This window comes from Eubalaena glacialis, chromosome 15 (assembly GCF_028564815.1).
Source record: "Eubalaena glacialis isolate mEubGla1 chromosome 15, mEubGla1.1.hap2.+ XY, whole genome shotgun sequence".
Classification (NCBI taxonomy): domain Eukaryota; kingdom Metazoa; phylum Chordata; class Mammalia; order Artiodactyla; family Balaenidae; genus Eubalaena; species Eubalaena glacialis.
In genome coordinates, this window is record NC_083730.1 from 29870295 (window position 1) to 29892078 (window position 21784).

Sequence of the window (21784 nt, forward strand, 5' to 3'; positions counted from 1 at the left end):
ATGAACGTGAAGATATTAGTTATATCAGAGAAGCAGGACATGCCAGAATGGTTAAGGAAATAAGTAGGTAAGATTTAGAAGCCAGATTGAAGAGATGTTCTATGTGAAGGAGGCAATGTGGTGACTGGAGATTCATCTTAAGGCTAATTATGGTATTTTCTGTAGGGTAAGGTGGATTTTGCAGAACTCACAGCAAGTCAATAAGCTGAAAATGATCAGGAAACAAGGTGAGACTGTGTGGGTAGATAATAGAGGGTCTTTTAAGCCAGATAAAGAATCTTGGACTTGATGCAAGAGGAATGGATACTTCTACATCTGGCATCAATTACACATTTCACTATGGCTACCTTCATGGATGTTCCATGAAAAGCTATTTCATTCTTCTTTTTCCATTTCAATAATTAATACATTTATTTAGTTAGAGCTCTAAGGGGTGGGGTGTAAGGAATGGAAACAAAGGAGCTTTGCTCTGGGCTGATTATTGCCAAAAGGATCCCCGAAATGAAAAATGAAGTAGAGAAGCATTGCTGTGGACAAAGAAGGTGCAACCCTGGCCTGGTGGAAGGCCAGCCCACATGAACGAAGTATTTCTGGGGTTTGAGGGGCTTCCATAGGCAGGCAGAGCTGACATCCTGCACTGGGGAAATCACTTGAGGGAGCCATTACTCAGCGTCCTCACCAGTGGCAGAAGAAGACACCCAGAAATAAGCTTTTCCTCTCTAAGACAGACCACTGAGACAGAGTTTCAACTATTATAATTAATATCAATTGGACCTAGAAAAATAATGGAGAAAAAGTAACTAAGAAAAGTTATTTCAGCTATTTTATTTAATAAAATAAAATTTTATTTGTACTGTCCATGAAGACTTAAGAAATCTGGAAGATTTTCTCTTCTCCTTTGCCTAATAACCTATGCAAATACACATCTCAGAGCATACGTTGAGGCAAGCTTCCTGGTTGGGGAGGAATGGAAGAAAAAACAAACAGGGGAGCTGCTTTTTGAAATGGGAACTATTGGCTTTCCAACTTCACCTTAGATATATCCATAGGTATATGAGGAAGGAAAATAAGCAAGTACAGGTAGTTCTTTGTGTCACAAACCTATAATCAATAGCTGGCTCCCTCTCTTTAAGTGATCTCAGTATGAGTGACAGCAACACTGACCAATGAGAGTAGCTACAACTTGACGTGTGTGTGTGTGTGTGTGTGTGTGTGTGTGTGTGTGTGTGTGTGTGTGAAGTGGAGGTGGTATTTGTAACAGACACTGGCTGGTTGCATTTTCCACTTCAAGGTAGAGTCATGGATCTCAAGCTTTGGAAAATTTATTGCATTCCCCTTGTCAGATTCTGATTTGAGAGAAACACTGAACACCCGGCAACTCTTGGGAAAAAGTTCTGGCAACCATCTTCAGCTGTGACTAATCTGTCCCCTGCCCGGTTGCTGTCCTGGAACTTGAACTCTTATGGAGATCTTAAATAGGACAGTCTGGAAATCTGGATGGTTTTCATGCCCAATTGCTGCTGCATTTATTTTAAAAATATACTCCCCCATTTGGGCAATGACACGGAATGCAGAATGAAAGGTTATGGTACTATGGTGGTCAGTTCTGGGAAGGGACTTGAGAGAAAACTGAAACGACCAGACAGCTGAAGTGGCGATGAGAAGAGAGGAGAAAGAGGGATGATGGGGGAGGGGAGCATGGTCTGGCTTTCCTGGGCTGCTGGGGAGGCAGGTTGCAAGGTGAGCAGTTACCAACACCAGCTGGGGACTCGTGTTATTTACCTTATCATAATGGCTATTTAGTGAGATTGTAGGTGATTTCATTTTTTCTCATACATGTTTTTCTAAATTTTCCAAATTTTATTCACTAACAGGTTTTGTTTTAGATGATAAAATAAACAATAAGTGTTTAAATACTCATTTGCTCTATGCAATGGGTGGAGAATCCATTTTTATTGCTGCTGTTGGGGTCTCAAAGAGAAAAATAATATCTAGTGCTAAAGGGGTTCATTACTAAACTAGGAGAAATTTGGACAGACTTTTAGGACTATGTCACTCCTACTGAAAGATGACAAGATGTCCCTTACATATTTGTAGTTGTAATACTGCCCAGTACTATGTCTTATACATTTCAGATACTTTTAAAATTGTATGATTAGAATAAATAAAGTAAAACTATAACCAACAGCACAAAGAAGTATATCCTGTAAGAGAAACCTCTTTGGCCCACTGGTCTTTCATGGAATATAAGACATGATAAACTGCTTCAGAACCATAGTTTTTTTACCCAATCCCAATTCCTGGTGGATGGTCAAAAGGGGACGAAGTCTCCTAACACTTTACCAAGCTTTTTAGATGTAGCTCTAAACCCATGGTTTCCTTAGTGATTTGCTCTGGTCTGTTTTTATTTTTATCCTATGTCACTCCCAAGATGCAAATTTTGTATGTTTACTACTAGGTGTGTAAAATTCCTCAAACTTTTCTCTAAAAAATAACAAAGTTTTAAATATTAGGTTTAGTGTTTTGTGACTTAGTGAATAAGACCATTCTTGCTCTCCCTTTGCATCTCCTTTGTGATTTTTCAGAATGGACACCCTCCATCAGGGTCTCTGTTCACCAGATGAGGTGAAGGCTCTGCACACAGAATTGGCCTCACACCCTGGGCTTGGCCAGCCCTGGCTCCAAAGAGCTCCCTTTATGTAAAAAACTAACTGTAGTGAAGATCAAATTGCTTATTAGCTAGTTCCTTATTCTGGGCTCCAATATTTAACCCACTGGCAAGGGTTCTTGAGGGATAACTCAGAAGCTGAGATATACTACTGACCTTGTCAAAGACTTTGGAAATACAGTGGGAAAAAAAGGAGGTGATGGGAAAAGTCAGAAAACCTGGAACCTAGCACTTTCTCTGCACAAAACTGGTTCAGCGACATTGGACAAAGACTTGAACCCTCTGGGTTTTGATTTCCTTGCCTGTCAAGTGGGAGAAGAACACCTATCTGCAAATCTCAGTGGAGTCTGAAGATCAAATAAAAGTCAGGAAATGTGCTTTGAGAAGCAGAATGCCCTGTTCAGAGGTAAGGGGTAACTGGGATGTAGCCTCAGGGGAAGCTTTTTATCTCTCTGTGTCTTCAGATCCTCCATCAACATGCGAGCCGAACTGACACACTCATGCCCACCTTCTCAAGCTCCCCAAGCCCTTCAGAGAAGAATGGGAAACTCCAAGCAGAGGCAGCTCTTGGGACTTGCTCGCTCTACTCTGTTGATCCTCCCTCTTAATGCCTCCTTTTAATCCAACTTGTCCTAAATCCTTATGTAATAGGGCAAACACTCATATCAACTTGCTTTTATAGTATGCAATTTACTACTCTGAAATTTATTTTATGGGTCCTTTTTCCTGTAGAATGGGTGTTTATTTCTAGTCATTAATGGTTAGTCTCTCATTATTCTCTCTAATTGCTTTCCATATGTGTATATATCTACTTCTTGTCTCCTGATAGCTTTACAAGGTCTTTGAGGGAGGCATGTTTCCTGGTACTTCATCATTTCACCCAGCACCTAGCACCAGGCTCACCACTCTTCATGCCCAGCACCCTTTAACACCAGTGTGTCCTCTATCCCTCTGGGATGCAGTTCCACATTCTCTGCATGGCAACTATACCCTCTTAAAAGTCCATCCCCACTCAACTGCTAACTTCAGTCTAGCTAGGTGCCTTCCCGTACCCCCCCACATACATCCACCTCCAGGTCTTCGCTCATCTGGTGCCTCACTCAATCACTATGCCTCCACTCTCGAAGGTTCAAGTCCAGGATTCGTTTTTCACTGAACACTGTCATCCTTTCTGATCCTGGATCAGTATGGCTCCCATTGTCGGCCACTGAGTTCGCACAGATTAAACTTGGTCTGCATTTATTCTCTGGTTGTTTTATGTATGCTAACTTAAGTCTCTTTGCAGTATAGTATAAGGAAATTAAGGTAAGGGGCCCTTCCTTGCTTTTCGCTTGTTCTGGTCTCTCTATTTGTTATATCTTGGCACTATGTTACATGTTAAGTAACTAAAGAGTTCCCAATCATTTTGAAGAATGTAAGCTCTTTATGAACCAGCACATATATTTTATTCCACAAAGTAGTAAAGACCTCTGAAAGATCAACAATTAAGCTTTAGTCTATAATACTTTGCACACAGTAAACATTCAATAAAAGATCCATTTACCAGAACTTGTGATAACCTGAGCTGTTCCTCCACACACTCACAGCAGCACAGCTAATACCCATCGTACCACAAAGAGGAGTTTTCAGAAGTTTTCAAACAGCATTACCATGACCAAAAATTAAGCACCTGTGCATCTGTGGGACGGGAAAGGTGGAGCCCGCCTGGAATCCCTGACTTCTTTTTAAATACTCACCTTTTCTATATGTGGCCTTCGCAGGGAGGCAGAATGGCATAGGATAAAGGGGTCTGGCGTTGTTTTTATGCTCCGCTAATTGGGGGACCTTAGACTGAAGGCCTGTTAAGAATGAGTGTGTCACTTCCCATCAAGGGCTGACTACAGAACAAAGCCTTCTAAGAAGCTGGAGCACTGCTAGAACCACGACCAAGTTTTGCTTGCTGCACCTGCAGCCCCCGTTTTCTCATCATCCACTTATTCATTACCTCTTTGCCGTCTGAATTTGGCACATAGCCTACCACCCCTTAACAATATGAGGCACTAAATACATAACTGTTAACTTGTCTGTTGTCTCCAAAGCCACCAGTATGTTCATACATATTCTCATCTAACCTCATCTTCTGTGAACTCTGCAGCTTGGGCCCTAGTGGCTACCCCATTCTTCTGAAATCCATTCTTCCTTGAGCCCTTGGTTCTTCTCCAACACTTCTGTCATTTCTTCTCTGTATCTGCCTGACCCCCTCTTATTCTGCCTCTCTCTTTAAGGTGAGCCACAGGGGTTCCCCCATCCACCCTCTTTCCTTCATTCTCCACAATTGTCCCCTTTGGTAAACCTCTAGCTCTAGCTCTGTACAGTGCTGCCAACTGCCACCTCAACAACTCGTCTCCTCACACACCAACCAGATTTTCTCTTGGATTTCTATAATTCTGTTCATATGCCACCACTCTTCCAGTTGCCTGAGGCCAACGTATTGGAACCATCTTTGACTTTAGCTAAAGAGGGAAAGAGATGAGTCAGGAATTACTCTATTATTTTTTTGCTTGGGCATCTGAGTAGGTAATGATGCTTTTATGATGCTTATAATCTAGGGGGTGGTCTGGGGGAGGAAGGGCAGGGTAGTGGGTACAATTCAAATAAGAAAGGGATAATTACAATATCATATAAAAAATTCAAAGATGGGATAAGTTTGCCCAACCCAGGCTAGAGGGAGGGAGCGGTCAGGGGAAAAAGACAAATTATAATTTGGTTATTTCATGAGTTTCGCCTGAATAATGGAATGGCTGCCCACTGTCTACTTAATTAAGCACAAGCCCCAGAGTGTGGGGAAAAACCTTTAAACTCCAGCACAACATTCTTTTCCAACCTTATCTACCATGATTCCCCAACTACAGAGCCTAACCTCAATAAAAGTAGACAAAACACCATTTCCCAAATGTTTCTTGGGTATTTCCACCTAAATACCTTTGTTTACATAGCTTCCTTCCTACTCTGTGCTTGCCTCCACTTCCTCTCAACACCATCTCACCATCTCCATTCTCCGAAAGACTCTTCCATCCTTTAAGACCCATCTTGAATGGTAACTACCAAACAGAAGCATTTCCTGGTCCCACCTCTCCACCCCCACTGAAAACGTGGCGGTGGCTCACCCTCACTTGGACAGCCCAGCATGTCCTTCTCTATTGACAGCCCAGTCTCTTCTCTGTGACTTTCTGATTGCCGTTACAGTCTGCCTTATGAGTTGCATCTGTTTTCCTCCCCTAAATTATACAGGAGAGCCTTCTGGATTGTAACCTCTTTGACAGCAAAAGCATTGAGTTACTTAATGCTTTTTTACTATTATTAATTAATAGTAATTCATCCTTGAATTACTCCCCCAGGACTTCACCAAGCCATGCATATACTAGACACTAAATAAATAATTTTTAAAAATTTTCTCTTGTCTTTGTCAGTTCCCCTTGAATTCAGTGTGAAGTGCTATACTGGCACAAGCATAGTTCACAATCCTAACAAGTATTCAGTCCTGTTGCTTGTTTGTTTATACAGTGAAGAGATGGTTTTCTGGAGGGTCCTTTCAAAGGCACCATCCTTATCTCTGCCCAGTGACAGGCTAGCCTTTGGAAGCCATGCTTTACTGATTTCTCTGGCCAAGAAAGGCTCCATGTTGTATCAAAGCCAAGTCTGTCAAAATTGTGACTTCTCTGCACCCACACCTGAATCTTCATAATTCTCCAAAACCACAGAAATATATATGAAAACTTCCAACAGGACGGGGGAATGTTTGCCAACTGTGGGAAGATAAATGACCTGGAGACTTCATGCTCCAAAGACAGATTGCTGGATTTCTGGTTCAACGTAGCAAAAGAGATGCTGTTTATTTGTCTGTTTGTTTGTTTCATTGCCAGAAAGTTATGGGTCACAACATTTAATTTGATTAATTCCAAAAGGAAACCTTAGGAGAAACTGTGGGAGGCTCGATAAAATAAGTATGTGCAATTGTTAAGACAGGAAAGGAAAAAAAAATGACTTTCATCAGAGCCCACAAAGATCACTTCCAGTCCCAAACATGGGTCCCCAGAGATAGCCTGGAAGCCAAATTATTGTCAAAGAGATGCTTACCTTTTACAACAGCTCACAGCAAAAGAAAACATATAGCTTAACATCTCTCCCACAATTCACCTTTCTGTTTTTTTTTTTTTTTTCTTTTATTCTCTCTCTCTCTCTTCCTTTCCCTTTCCCCCTGCCTTATGTTACTCTTCCCAGTCTGAGCTCTTCTACCAATTAGATATGTATCATTGGATGAGTCACTTGAACTTCCTAAGCCCCAGTATGCTCAAACATCTAAGCAAAATGAGGTGTTTATATTACATTATTAAGATTCTTTTACTTCTGAGCGTGAATATAAATGCAAGTTTGCTCTATCTGCTCCTATACAATTGGTCATATTAGTGCTCTAACTTATTTGTTTCTAAGGTGATGAACTGTGGTTTCAGCCTGCACAAAGAACAAGCTAATTTGTTGGTGGATCCTATGAGGTTCCATCTTTTGGAAAGGTGAGATCAAATGGCTAAGTGAAGTCACTTGAGCCAAAGATAAATGGGGTGTCACACAGATTGACACAGACCAGAGGAATCTGTTTTGAAACTTCACTGAACAGCTAATTAATTGGCCAACTTGGCCATAACTTCAGCGTTTTCTCTTTAACTGCACAATCTAGGGGTGTGTGTGTGTGTATTCAAATTCCATTGTATAAATTTGAGAATCCTAGACTATCATGTCTGGTCAGAACATTTATTATCCTCATATCACTTGAGAAAACTGAGAGTCAAAAATATAAAGAGGTCTTTCAGTTGGTTAGCATAGGAGACAAGACTGGGGCAGGTACTCATAACCCTGCTAAACCACACAGCAACCATTAGCTAATTAATCTTTCACTTCCTCCTACAGGATGACCCAGAATTCAACTTGGATTAAGGTTAAACAGACCACACTTCATCAGCTTTCCATTTTTTACTCTTCCTTCTTTCCTGGTTTTAACTTTCTCCTCCCATGAGTCCTCTCCTTTTTTCTATTCCAGTTTTAGAAAACTTTCCTCACACATGTTTCTTTTGTATGGTTTTCATGACATTTTGTCCATGTGGTTAATTCCCTCATCTGAATGACTGCTTTGAGGAGACTTTTGTATTATTTTTGGCTTGGGCATCCATTTCCTGCCTGTGAGTGACAACAGAGACTGCCTCCCAAAATGCCCACAGTGCTGTTAAGAGGAGCTGGCATAGGGTAAGATAGAGCCACAAGGAGAGGTGGAGTCAGCCAGGCTCAAGGGAATCCAGCTACATACATGGCAGGACTCTGATATCTGAGAGGTGAGCTAAGAATGAATTCTCAGCATCCATTCATCATGAGGAAAGTACTTGACATTGGGGACTCAGGATGGCAACCTTGACTAAGAATGGCATTGGACTAAGAGGTAACAGGTATAAACTTACACTTCTCACTGTTTCTCCAACATCTGATGGGAGCCTGGACAGCAGTGGTCAAAATGCCTGAAGTTCCTGGCATAATTTTTGGTCAAAGTATGCAAAGATTGTTTCCAAGAGGTTGGAACAGGAAGAACATCATTCACACTAGAGACCTCTTCCACCGCCTCATGAGAACTTGGCTCGGAGAGCATATAGCATCATTCTGACTATGTATTGTCACCCTTGGACAGGTTTACTCTCTCGGAATCTGCTGCATGTCAGGGTGCGTGAGATGGTGGTACCTGGTGGGAGAGCAGCACAGGTGAGGGCCAATAAGGCTTCTCCCAACTCTGAGAGTCTGTGGATTACACCTTCCCACTATTTATCCATTATTTGGCCCCAAGCAAGCATTTTTGTAAGTGAAGATTTACCAGATGGTGTGCATTTAGAAAATAGGTCAAAAGAGTCACTGCCTTTTGAAACCAAAGAAGCAGTAGGACAGAAGGAGTAAAATACAGGAAAAAGGCAAGGAGTCTATGTAATTTCTTAGATCTAGGTATGTTGTAAGGGGGCTAACAAGACAATGCATCCATCTGCTGGGGCAGGGGGATGGAGGATGGAGGATGAATGACTTTCCAAGCAGGAAAGAGGAAATGGAGTATGCAACTGCTGCTATTGCTAAATGGGGTCTCTAATTCCTCTCTCCATAATGGTAATGACTTCCATTTATATGATGCCTTTCATCAGTTCTGATCTGAGGGAGCGCTTAAAGTCCTCTTTTCACTCCACTCCTAAATCTGGTCCTCAACAGGGTAAAGAATGATATCTGTATTTATGCCATATCTATTTTGGAGAAGAGTAGCTCATGTGAAATTGGACATTAAGATGCTATGGAAATGAACCCAGAAGGGAGAAGGAAGAGGTAGAGGAAGAGAAGGTGTGGAAGGGAAGATGCTTATTTCTAATCATGACCTTCAGTACCATCCAGCTGAACAGACACCTTGACTTGGATACTCTGAAAGATCTTAATGCCTCCAGTAACCTCAGCTTCATCCCATCTGTCTCCCAGCTTTTAATGGGACTTGGCACTCTTTGGAGTGTATAATATTAAGGTGAATGCATTGGGTTCCAAGTGCTACTAAGGACATTTTTTTCCTGATGCTTTAGGGGTTCAGGAATAGAGGGGACATTTAGGATATAGGCAAGGAGAGGCCAAGGTTTGGAAGGAAAGGGAATGATAAGGAATCTGGTCTGTTCCAGTAAGATATTCAACAAGATGTGTAGGCATAACTCATATAGACATAGAAGCCACTAACAATTAAGATTCATGAAAATGTTCAGAAAAAAAAAAGAAAAACCGCATACAACACAAAAATAAGCACAAAGCAGTGGCACAAATAACTCAGGGAACTGGATTTCAGTAAGGACAGAAGTGGAAACCCTGTCAACGTATATATCAATATTTCCAGGCTGATATTTAGAAAAGTTTAGGCCATAAGAAATCCTCCTTCATTGGTTGGGAACTGAATAAAGGGATGTCTTTTTGTCTTAATTACTCTCTTCTGCACTTATCACATAATCACTGTGCAGATGCCCTAGGGGAAAGCATGTAATCAGAGGATAGATGGGATTCTGAGAGGAAGGGTGGTGGTGGGATATAGGGACACTGGGCTGGGGACCAGGGCCTGTGTTCTAGACTTGGCCTTAACTAGTTGGGTGACATGCAGTTGAGTTGCAATGCAGTGGGCAAAGCCCTGGGTTTAGAATAAAAAGTGACAGCTTTCTGAACTTGGACAGGTCACTTGATCTCTGAGCCTCAGTGTCCTGATCCATAAAATGGGAATGAAAATATTTCTCTTCTAAGATTGCAGGAAGGATGTTATAAGAAATACATGTGAAATGGCTTTAAGAATTGAAACATGTCATACAGAAGAGGTCTGGCCCAACTCTTTGAGTTACAGATTGGCAGATAGTACCCCAGAGAGGTAGGATACCATGCCTAAGGTCATAACAGAGTTGGGCGCAGTACTCAATTCCTAGGCTGAATCCAGCTTTCCGTGGATGGCTGCAAAACAAGTAAGAAGGGGAGGGAGAATTTTAAATGAAGTAACGACCACCTTGTGAATGCAAACACAAGGAATTTTGTATGGCTAGAGTATGGCCGCACTCAGAGACACAGTGACCGGATGAACCCCTAGCTGGCAAAATTCAACCAGAACCCAGCTGTAATACGGTCCAGACACGCAGACGTCCCAGTAAGACTGCTGAGAACCCTAATGGCAACAATGGCTGGTTTTAGCTTCTGAGACCTTGTTTCCCAGGTCTGTTAACTTACGATTCTTGCTTGTAGGTTCTCAGCAATAACATACCGCCATTGCTTTCTAGCTAAACAATGCCAAGGAAATAGAAATAAGAATGCCCTCTGTCATGGATAGTTCTGGTTCTATGGATAAATTCCACCACACTGAAAGAGAAAGCAACAGTACTTCTCATGTGAAAGTTTAATCTTTTAGCAACTCCTGTCTGGGTGGGCTTAATTTAGGCTTTGCACAAAAAACAAACACCTTCAACAAAGTCTGATGATCAGAAATGGGGAAACCCAGAAGAGCACATCCACTTGGGCAGACATGAAGTGTGGGCCATTCCTGCACCTTAGCAAGTGCAGGAAACATGACTGCTAATTGGTCTCTTCATTAACCAAGGAGACCATCTACCACAACAGCAACTCAAAGCTGGGGGTGATTTGGAGCAATATTTAAGTAGCTTTTAACTCATAATCATATTTCTTTCTTTCTTCCTTCCTTCCTTCCTTCCTTTCTTTCTTGATAGATCTTTATTGGAGTACAATTGCTTCACAATACTGTGTTAGTTTCTGTTGTACACCAAAGTGAATCAGCCATATGCATACATATGTCCCCATATCCCCTCTCTCTTGACCCTCCCACCCACCCTCCCTATCCCAACCCTCTAGAAAGGAAACCATAAACAAGACAAAAAGACAACCCTCAGAATGGGAGAAAATATTTGCAAATTAAACAACAGACAAAAGATTAATCTCCAAAATATACAAACAGCTCATGGAGCTCAATATCAAAAAAATGAACAATCCAGTTAAAAAATTGGTGGAGGACCTAAATAGACATTTCACCAAGGAAGACATACAGATGGCCAAGAGGAACATGAAAAGATGCTCAACATCACTAATTATGAGAGAAATGCAGATCAAAACTACAATGAAGTATCACCTCAAGCCGGTCAGAATGGCCATTATCAAAACATATTTCTTTTCGAAATCTGCTGGCCTAGAAAATGTCTCTAAATCCTCATGAATAGACTGCCTTCACCTTCACTAATTATGGACTCCGCATGAAGGGAGAAGACAAACAAGGGATACACATCATAAACAGAGGTGAAAGAGCGTACCCAAAGCTTATCAGGGGTGATCAGTCCTTTAAACCAGGCTTTGGCCAGAGGGTTTGTACTGTTTGGGGGTAGGGAGAGCACGAGGAATCCTTTTAGCTTCTGCAGCTCCTAAGAAAGGAGTTTCTACCTTTTTCTTAGTAAATAACTACTTTGTTCTACAGGAGTCTTTTATCATCTGTGTGATGTGTGGACATGGACAAAGGGATATTTATGCAGAAGTGTGAGGCTTCCATGGCAAGGAAAGTTTATGTGGGTGGGCAGGTTAGCAAGGAAATCCTCCCAGCAACGGACAAGGAATGAGCTCTTCCTAGTAGCCACCAGCACTTCAATTTAGAGATTAGTGGGCAAATCCCATCCCCAGTGGATGTGCGAAGAGACACAGCGGTAGGTTCCAGCAGAGGCAGGAGGCTCACAGTGCCTTTCAGTCAGGTTCCCCCCACCCCCACCTTTATGCAGGGAAATGACAGGTCAGGGCTTCACTTTAGGGGTCTACCAAGAGCTGCTTATCAAATGCCAAAAAGAGGACAACATGGCTTTGGGCTGTGGCTTCCTTATCAGGTAGACTTCAAGAGTCACTGGTCATCAGCTTCCAATGGCTCTCCTGTAGATGTTTCAACCTAGGATGTGTGACTTCTAGAGCTAGCATGTCAGGTAAACTAGATATTCATTCCCATCCAACTTTGACATTCTTGGGATCTTGTTGGTATTACTAGAGAGTTTTAGAGGTTTTATCCAACTAGCAAATTTACCATCAGATCAGATGAAGACTTAGGCATAGCGTCTTTAATTAAAAGCATAAAGGTAGTGGGTATGGTTGCAGTCTTGGCAGCTATTGGGGATGCCTCTGGGCCCACAGTTCTCAGGCAATGGCTCCAAGAAAGGAAAGACAGAAAATAACTGATTAAACAATGCATAAAATGTGCAGCAGACTCAAATTTGCAAGGAGACCTGTTTTCATTTGGTTTCTACCTCTCTGCAAACTAGTGAACGCAACGTGCCAAAGATGGCGGACTGCTGAAGGGCAGGGCCCAGCAATCAAGTAGCAAGACAGTCCAAGTTTGAAGAAAACTCGGCCTTACCTGGAGATAAGGAGGAGTCATAGGAACTTCTCTCCTTGCGGTTCATCTTGAAGGCTTGGATGTCCTTTTCCCTGTACGTCCCAAAGCCTTCATAGCTCCTCCTTTTACACCCACTCACATCACTGTCCCACTTGTCGTTCGGAGGGTTCATCTCACTGAACACATCCAGGCTCTCTGGTCTTGCACTGCTGCCGTCCCCGCCATTGCCAGAGTACCGTTTTGTGCACGAGTCCACAGGCTCGCTGCTCAAGTCACCTTTGTCCTTGGCCTGCGTCCAATGCTGGGCATCAGAAAGTGACAGCGTAGACAGGGTGTCCACCTCAAAGTTGTTCTTGGACACTTTGTGGCCGGCTTCACTGTGCTGGTGCTTCTGCTTCTCCTTATGCTTGTTTTTCTCACTCACAAGTGAGAGCTCTTTGTCTGCGCTGCTCAGTCGCTCGCTCAGGATGTGGCTGGAGAAGCCTGTGGCTTTGCCTGCAAAGAGACCACTCAGGTTGTCGTGGGTCCCCAGGAGCCGGTCTTCCTTGTGCTTATGCTTGTGTTTGTGTTTCCTCTTGTGGAGCCGACCACTGGACAGACCGGCACTGCCCACCTTGGGAGGATTCAGGGATGGCTGCCTGTCACCGAGGCCCATGCCCACGGGCCCCTGCAGGTGCACTCCATGCTTTGCTTTATGCTTAGCCGTACCAGACATCTTCACATGGGAGCTTGTGTGAAACTGAGGTGGTGGCACTGTTGGCCTCATGAATGGGGACGCTGCTCCGAGCGTGTGCGACAGGTACAGAGGAGCTGGGTACTGACTGTAATAACCAAGGTTCATCATAGGCATTGATGTGTAAGGCATTCCATAGGGTGCATAGTAACTTCCACTGGGAATAGGGTAGCTGAACCCTTGTAAAAAAGGCACCTTTGTCATGGTGTCATTGGTTTTTGCAGGCCTACCACGCTTCTTCTTTGACTTTAAGTCTGAAGTCCTACGAAGATAGAGCAACGGGTCATACTGGATATATGGCACCGGGTAATAGTGATCAAAATTAATCCGAAAAATGCTGGGATATGGATTCTCATGGTAAAAAGTATAACTCCGGTGAGAGATCCTGAACACTTGGAACTTGGTGATGAGCTCTTCCAGGTCTGCCAGAAACTGGAGATCATCACGGTTTTGCAGGCTTTTCCGTTTCCTCTTGTGCTTTGGCTTCTTGAGGCTTTCGTGGGCCAGAAAGTTGTCCACAATGAGATGCTTCTGCCGGTGGCCATGCCGGTTCTTTGTGCTGGTGTCAGATGGGATGGCCTCCGGGTTGTCCAGGGAGCAGAAATCAAAAGAGTACCTCCGTCGGGATTCGGAACTCTTCTCTGCTTGGTCAGACGTGCTGTTGTTGTCTGTCCCAATGCCACTGTCACTCGGGATCGTCTCCTCACTGTGGGACTCGCTCACAGGGGACAGTGTTATCTCCTTGAGTGACCCGATCTCGCAAAGGTGTGAAGGGGAGTTGGCCATCAGCCTGGGTGGAGACAGCTTCCAGGTCCCACTATGGATTCCCTTTTGGGTTTTGGTTGGAAGAGCACTGATGGGCTGGAGATTTGGCATAGTTTTCAACTCTGAAAAGTTGGTTTCAGTGCTGGCGGGGCTCAGGTTGCCATTGGACCCACCTAACTGTGTCGAAAGTGGGTGCATAGCTGCTGGTGAAGATGCCACAAGTGACTGAAAGTTGGAAGGCACGACGGGAACATCCGGCTGGCTAGAAACTGGCCTCGGGTGCTTGATGGCTGTTTTGGGTTCTTCGGATGGGTGTGGCAGCTCTGCCCTTGGCTTCCTGCCCCTCTTCTTGCCAATGTAGATGGTGCCCCTCTTACTGACATTTATCTGCTTGCCCAATTTGCTCTCGATTGCTGCTGCCCCAGGGCTGGTCTCTGGGGGAGCTTTGGCCTTCAGCGCAATGCTGCTGGAGCAGGACAAGATCTGGTTCAAGATATTTTTCCTTTTGAGTGTTTTCATCTTATTGATAGTTTTGATGGTCTTCTTATCCAACACCCCAAGCTTTCCAACTTTTTTGTGAAATTTCATCTCACTCATGGGTTTGTCCTCTCCTGGCACTAATTGGGCCAACTTAGCTAAACTACGTCGTCTCTTTCTTTTCTTGGTTCCGGGAAATTCCCGGCTGATGGGACTGACTGGACTGGTGGAAGTCCCCTCGTGAATCGTCTCAACCGTGAGCAAAGGCTGCTTCTTTGGTCGTCCCCGCTTCTTTTTTACCGGCGTGATCACAGTAAGACTGTCTGTGTTGGTGTACAGAGGGCTGGACGGGGTTATGGGGTAAGCAGATGGCGGTTCCACCATCAGTTTATCGGAGGTGGCCATGACTGCCTCCCGAAGGAGACTGGTGGGTTTTGGTTTGCTGCACGTCCACCTCCGTTTTGCAGCGAATTTGGGGTGCTGGATTTCTGGCAGCTTTCTTGGAGAGTGATCTGTGCATGTTGGAGGTGTCATGACCATGGGTGGCTTCCGCTGCTTAGATACACCTCCAGGGACAACTTTCTCAGCATTTCCACCAGTTTCAAGGCCAGCTGAGGGGGACTCGTTCTCCATCATTTTACCCAACTTAGGGACACGGGGATCTTTCTTATTACCCTCAGGGTTGGAAAGTATCCTATTAACTATTTCGCTGCTCATAGTGATTCCAGAAGCCAGGGCTTTCTCTGGCATGATCTTTTCCACCACTGCTTTGATGGACTGTCTCTTTTTCCTCTTATGGCTGCTTGGATCTAGGCAGGGTGCCTTGATAGGGATAGTAATCCGGACATGGCTTGAGTCATTTTCAGGATTACTGACGGAACTCACATTCTGCCTGACTGGTGATGCCTCTTGGGCATTATCTGCAGAGTAGCCTTCCCTTTTCCCTTCTGTATTGTCAAATGCTTTCTGAGCATTCTTGACCCAGTCTAGGTCTGAGTTTGGTATGGTTTGACTTATCACATCTTTTTTACTGGACTTTTTCTTGCTGCCTATAGTAGCAGGTGGTTCTGGGGGCTCCTTTGCACCTCCTCCATCTTGATCTACCAAGGGCTGGAGCCCACTGCACTCAGCAGAGCTGCTGGGTGGAGCTGGTGAGCTGTGGTTGCTTGGAGATGGAACCACACCTCCCAAGAGCAGATCTTTGCTACTGTTGGACAACTGACTCCACGTGCTCCCTGCACTGCCTTTCTTACCCTGGGCCTTTGCAAAGGAAGCCAGGGGCTCAAGAGCTGGGATCTTGCTGGTGCTTGCAGTTTCTCTGCCAGACTCTGTACTGATGAAGCAATTCTGAGTGGCAGGTCCATTGTCAGAGTTGGTGGACCAGTCCACGTGGTTCTGGCTGCTGCTTTTTTGCTGGTGCTTTGGTTTTAAGGTGTCACCGGTGAAGTCCTGTGGGAGGCCTGGGTCATAATGGAGAGCTGAGTGTTTCTGTGGCCGCTCATAAGCCTAAGGGCGGGTGGAGTGGACAAGGAGAGAGAGAGAAACAAAGATCAGCATGTTGAAACTATTTAAAATTTAATGTCAAAAGGCTTAATTATTCAAAAGTTGGAAACAGACACCTTTAATTCCAGAATGCTTTGTGAAGGTTTTTTTCAATTTCTTTAGTAAAAATACATTGTGTTGATTTTGAACATTAATAAGGATGCTATAATCGCTGTCTTTCTCCCCCTAGATAACAGGAACTTTAACCTATCTTGGTTTAATGCAATCTCAGAATAAGAACTGTTCAGAGTCAGGAGGGCCCCTAAAGGTCCCTCAGTCCAATGCTTCTATTTTCCAGATGAAGACGCTAAAATTTCAGCCATGGAGAGTCCTGCCCAAGGTGGCAGAGTTCAGGAGAGCATCTGAACTTCCAGACTCCCTGCACTCGTTTCCCTAACTCCAGCTGCAGCTTATTTTTGCCCCAGCTTCTTCTCAAACACACATCTTTCCCTTTCTTCTGCCTACTGCAGTTCATTTCTGTTTGGAGTTTATCCTGGAGTTCAGCATCTCTGCACTCAAACAAGCAACTCATTAGGAACCACTGCAACAAGGAGAAAAAGCACAAGTTGAGGAATTAAGGGGGGGAAGTTTGATGACTGCGTGGGGAAAAGTGGGCCAGTCAAGGGCATAGAGAAGAAATGAAAAGAAGGAAAGAAACATGGAAGAGCCCTCAAATCTCTGCCGACTCTAGGAGTGGTGCGTGTTTGGGAGTGAGCCCGCTAAGACATCCTTAAGCCCACATTAGGCCCTGACTATTCTCTTGAGAAAACGCGTGGATATTCTCAAAAGGAACCTTGAAAAAAGAAAAAAAAGAAAAAAAAAAAAAAGGAAACAAGTCTCCTGGACAAATGTGCCAGGAAAAAAAAATCATTATCATTCAAGATCACTCCATTGGACTTTGTCAGCTGTGTTTTTCCCTACATTGGCTCTACATGAATGTCTTCAGACTTTGCACCTTCCTTAGACTAACTCTTCGGCCAGCAAAGGCAGAACGTGTGCTAGAGACACAACATATCCAGCGTCTATAAACTCACAAAGTGAATGGATAGTGAACACACTGTTTTGAGATATTAAGCTATTTTTAATATAGATATGTTCACATTGTTCCAGAAAGATTTTAAGCCAGGCTACTAGTACAAAGAAAGCAGTCTTTAAAGCTTATTATAAGTCCTGTTTTATACACAGAGGATGTATTTCCCTAAGATTTGTTAAAGAAGGGAAAATATTAGTAAATTAAGAAAGCTTTGATAATATCCCAACTAAGAAGTATATGATGATGGCTTAGTGAATTTAGGAAGTTTTAACCTATAATATGTATCTGTCTGTTTACCTGTCTGTGTATGTATGTATCGTATGTGTCTATCTAGCCGGCTAGCTAGCTAGCTATATATCTATCACCTATCTCTTCTCTGTCTTTTGTCATTGATGCTATAGGATTTATGCTTTATTAGAAAACATCTCTTATCGTCCCTGTTAAGAGTCAAAACGCAGATGGCAGAAAGAATTATGGGTAAAATTCAATATAGTAAAGCAACCAGGGTTTCATTCACACCAGTTCCTGGAATCCCTAGGGTTATTTTCTGCCTCCCTGATTTTGTGAAATCCTGTTTATACTTCCAATATTGAAGTGTATTTTTTAAGAATCATGAGAGAGCTTCCCCAAGCTAAGCCTGTTAAGTGCCCAGGAGAAAATTAAGAAAAAAAAGTATTTAATTTTTTCTTCATCTTGCAGTTTATAGTAGAGACACTGCCATCATCAACATCTAGAGAACTAATCCTGACACTTGACTTTGGCCGCTAGGTATTACTGCTGTGGACATAGGCTCCATCTCATTTTTGGCAAAAATAGAGAAATCTTATTCATGGTATAAAATAGTAAATACAACTTATCTTTTATGAGTCAGGGCTTTGTTAATTTGTCATTTGTGCTTTGGATTTTAGTTGGCACTATGTGTATATTCACAGGATGACAGGCTAGAAGAGGGCTTGGAAACAAAATTTCCCACTTCTTTGGGTGACAAAATAATTGGTTGCTCACACTAGAACATTCTAGAGAGTTAGTGGTAGCACTTAATAAAAATTGTAGGACAAAAGTTTTAAGTTGTTTTGGACCTGGGCAAAACAGCACTCATAGCCACCCTCTCACCTCTACCCTTGTCATCAACCCCTCTCCACTTTTCCAGATCTGTATACTGAAGTACACAGAGGGGCTTCGTGGTAAAGCTGGAATCTTCACCCCTAATTCCCATCAGTTTTTCCCTATTGCTCCATCTTCTTATTCTTGACAACTAGTAGAGTCCTTCATTAACTTTTCTTTATGTTCTAATCTCAGCTCAATCCTAGTGAGGCCCCCTACCTTATAGAAATACTCCTATTATAAGTTTTCATGAAACCATGTATCTCATCTTTGTTGTACTTATCATAGTTTTAAATTTACATTTGATTTTTGTACTAATTGAATTAGTGCCTGTCTCCCTTTCTAGCCTGTATACACCATCACAGAGATACCAAGTACAGTGCCTGGCAAATAGTAGGCGCTCAATAAACATTTATTGAATAAATGAAGGAACATCCATTTTACTATGGGTATTCCATTTTGTCATTAGTGAGATTAATGACCTGTATATTGCAACATACTGTCTGCAGACACTGTTACCTCCTTCAGCCTAATTTCTTATGCCATTCCTTCTGCATGCACCATTGTCTCTCATGAAGACATCTATCACAATCCTTGTAATGTGATGTGCCATTTATTTGTATACTTTTCTGTCTCCCTCTCCTGGACTGTAAGTACTTTGAGGTCAGAGACACTCATTTATCCTTTTATCTCCAGTATCTATTACAAAGCAAACCACCCAGAAAGTTCTCAATAAATGTTTGTTGAATGAACAAACAAAATAATATTTAAGATGCCTATTACCATGACAAAATATATGGCTGCACACAAAAGACAATAAGCCACCAATCATTCATTTCATAATGGCTCATGATGAAACTGGAGGGCTCAGATGCATTACATGTTGAACAAAAGATCGTTCCCAAATACTTAAGGACTAAAGGCACTTGCAAGGTAACTCTCCTTCAGCGCAATTTTTACTGTTAGTTCTTTCTCATCTCCCATTAATTGTTTCATTTTCCAATTAACTCTCCTTCTGGGGAAGCCCATGTGACTGTCAGGAGGGTGGATTTCACTCTGGCAATTGAAAGGTGGGGCCTGCTCACTTACACTAAGGGCAGACCAGCTGAAAGTAAGCAGTTAAGCATGCCTGGTTCCCAGTGCCTCCATCTGGACACTGCCTGATCCCATTGTTTCTACCATTTCAGCTGCAATTTGCCCTGCTGGGAGAGCTTGGCAATCAAAGGGCAGGGTGGACAAAAGGGAAGCACAACAAAAGATCAGCAGTAATAGGGGGGAAATGGTGCTTTAAACCCAGCGCTCAGACGGCTGCAGTGAAGGGGCAAAGAGGACTGAGAATGAGTGCTTTTTAAGGGGTCCAGGAGAACAAGGCTTCCTTCCAGCAGTGGCTGATGGCTATATCTCGTTGCATTTCACAAAATCCCATTTCTTCATCTGTCAGCCATGACAGATTATATACACAATGATGAGACTGTCAGTTCCAATATGCCCTTCACTGAGAACTGAGCACTTACTCCATTGAGACAGAGCCGGACATCGCAAAACAGGCTCCCAGCTCAATGCAGGGGCAAGTGAGCTCTCCCTCCCATCCTTCTCCAGAGGTCTGGGGATATTATTCCATATAGGGGGCTTTGACTTGGGGCTTTATTAACCCACACAGCACTTGTTTCCGTTTCCCCTTTAGATTTTTCTGGGGGATCAGACCTGAATCTTTTATGGACTTTATACTACCCTCAGCCCCCAGCAGGGCTATCTCTGAAATGGTTAGCAAATAAGGGAATAGCTGATGAGATTCTACATTGGGCCAGATTATTTTTATGGAAAACTTTTAATACCGTCAAGCTCAGCATGTCTCTTTGAAACCGTGCACCTCAGATTGGGACTTGAACCCACATGCCGGAACTCGAACCCAGCCTAAATCCAGATTGGGACTTGAACCCATGCGGCCAGGACTCGAACCCAGCTAAAACCCTGATTAGGGCTTGAACCCAAACAGCTGGGACTCGAACCTGGCCAAAACCCACGGTCTTCCAACTGAGATCACACACCTGGTTTCAGCACTTAATGAAGCTCAGATTCTTGATATCTCATCGCAGAAAGAATTCAGTGAGAGACAAAGTGACAGGTAAGAAGTGGATTTATTTAGAGAGAAACACACTCCACAGACAGTGTGGGCCATCTCAGAAGGTGAGAAAGGCACCAGGGTATGGGGTTGTCAGTTATTACAGGGGTGGGTAATTTCATAGGCTAATGAGTGGGAGGAGTATTCCAGCAATTTGGGGAAGGGGCGGGGATTTCTAGGAATTGGGCCGCCCCCCACTTTTTGATCCTTATGGTTGGCCTTGGAACTGTCATGGTGCCTGTGGGTGTGTCATTTACCTTGATGATGTGTTACAGTGAGTGTATACTGAGGCTCAAGGTCTAGTGGACAAGTTGACTTGTCTGCCATCTTGGACCCATTTGGTTCTAATCAGTTTATGTCATGTCCTCGGGCTATGTCATTCTTTCAAAGGTTGTGCCCTGCCCCTTTCCCTCCAGTTTCATCTTGACTGCTTTCCCATCCCTGCAAATTGATTGATTGTTTGTGGAACTCACAGTCATTCTGAAGGTATGGCTTACTTTTTATAAGAGCAGTGCTTTCCATGCACCTTGAGCCTAGGCCAAATATTCATCAGGGAAACACCATCCTGAATACACTAGACAGATTTCTCTCCTACAGGATGTGTTTATGGAAGGAAGTCCTTCTGTAATGTGAAGAATTATTTTGTAAAGTAGATAACTATCTCCTCCCCCACAACCAACGTATAAATTGGCTTATACAGAATTTAAACTTTGTACAAGTCAGATTTCTTTTTAAAAAGCACTTTATTTTTACATAATTTTAAAAACAAGCATTAAATCACTGCATAAAAACTTAAAAGTCTATGAAAATGAAAGAAAGGAAGTCACCCAGCCTTATCTCAGGCTTATCTAAAGCAAGTTTTGTTACGAGAGGACGACATGACGATTTGGGTCTGAGAAAAATCATAGAACTCATCAAAAATCAAGCATGACTTTGTGGATGATAAACTACTCTTTTGGGTTAGCTGTGTTTGTGCTACTTTTGACAGCAATAATTTAAATTTACTGTTTGTGGGATATTTTGCTTTACATGAACAGGAAAATGTGCCTGGGTATGAAGGAATGAGGGGAGCTTTATCTCTTATTTTGGCACCTGGTACATCTCGAGATGTGGTCCTAGATCCCTGTATCAGAGCCACCTAAGGTACTGGTTACTAATACAGATTCCTAGGCCCCACTACAGATAGGCTCATTCGCCATCTCCCAGGGTGGGACCAAGGGATGTGCATTTTAACATGCTCCCCAGATAATTCTGATATATAATTGAGTTGTAAAACCACTTATCTAATGTTTTAACACCATAATTCCTCTGGGGTGGGGCTCTCCTGTGGTTGCTGTGACATTCGCAACACTTTTTGGTGGTAAATATGCAGAGCAAACCACCACAGTCCTGTTGTTAGG

At 43.2% G+C, this 21784-nt stretch overlaps 1 protein-coding gene across 2 annotated transcripts in view; it reads right to left on the reverse strand.

The window, feature by feature from the left end:
* The window catches only part of SETBP1 (SET binding protein 1), a 370614-nt gene that overhangs the window by 95009 nt on the left and 253821 nt on the right, over positions 1-21784 (reverse strand). For both annotated transcript variants that reach the window (XM_061169675.1, XM_061169676.1), the window contains exon 4: positions 12630-16089. In XM_061169675.1, coding sequence (XP_061025658.1) covers positions 12630-16089 — 3460 coding nt within the window. The remainder of the gene's footprint in view (positions 1-12629; positions 16090-21784) is intronic.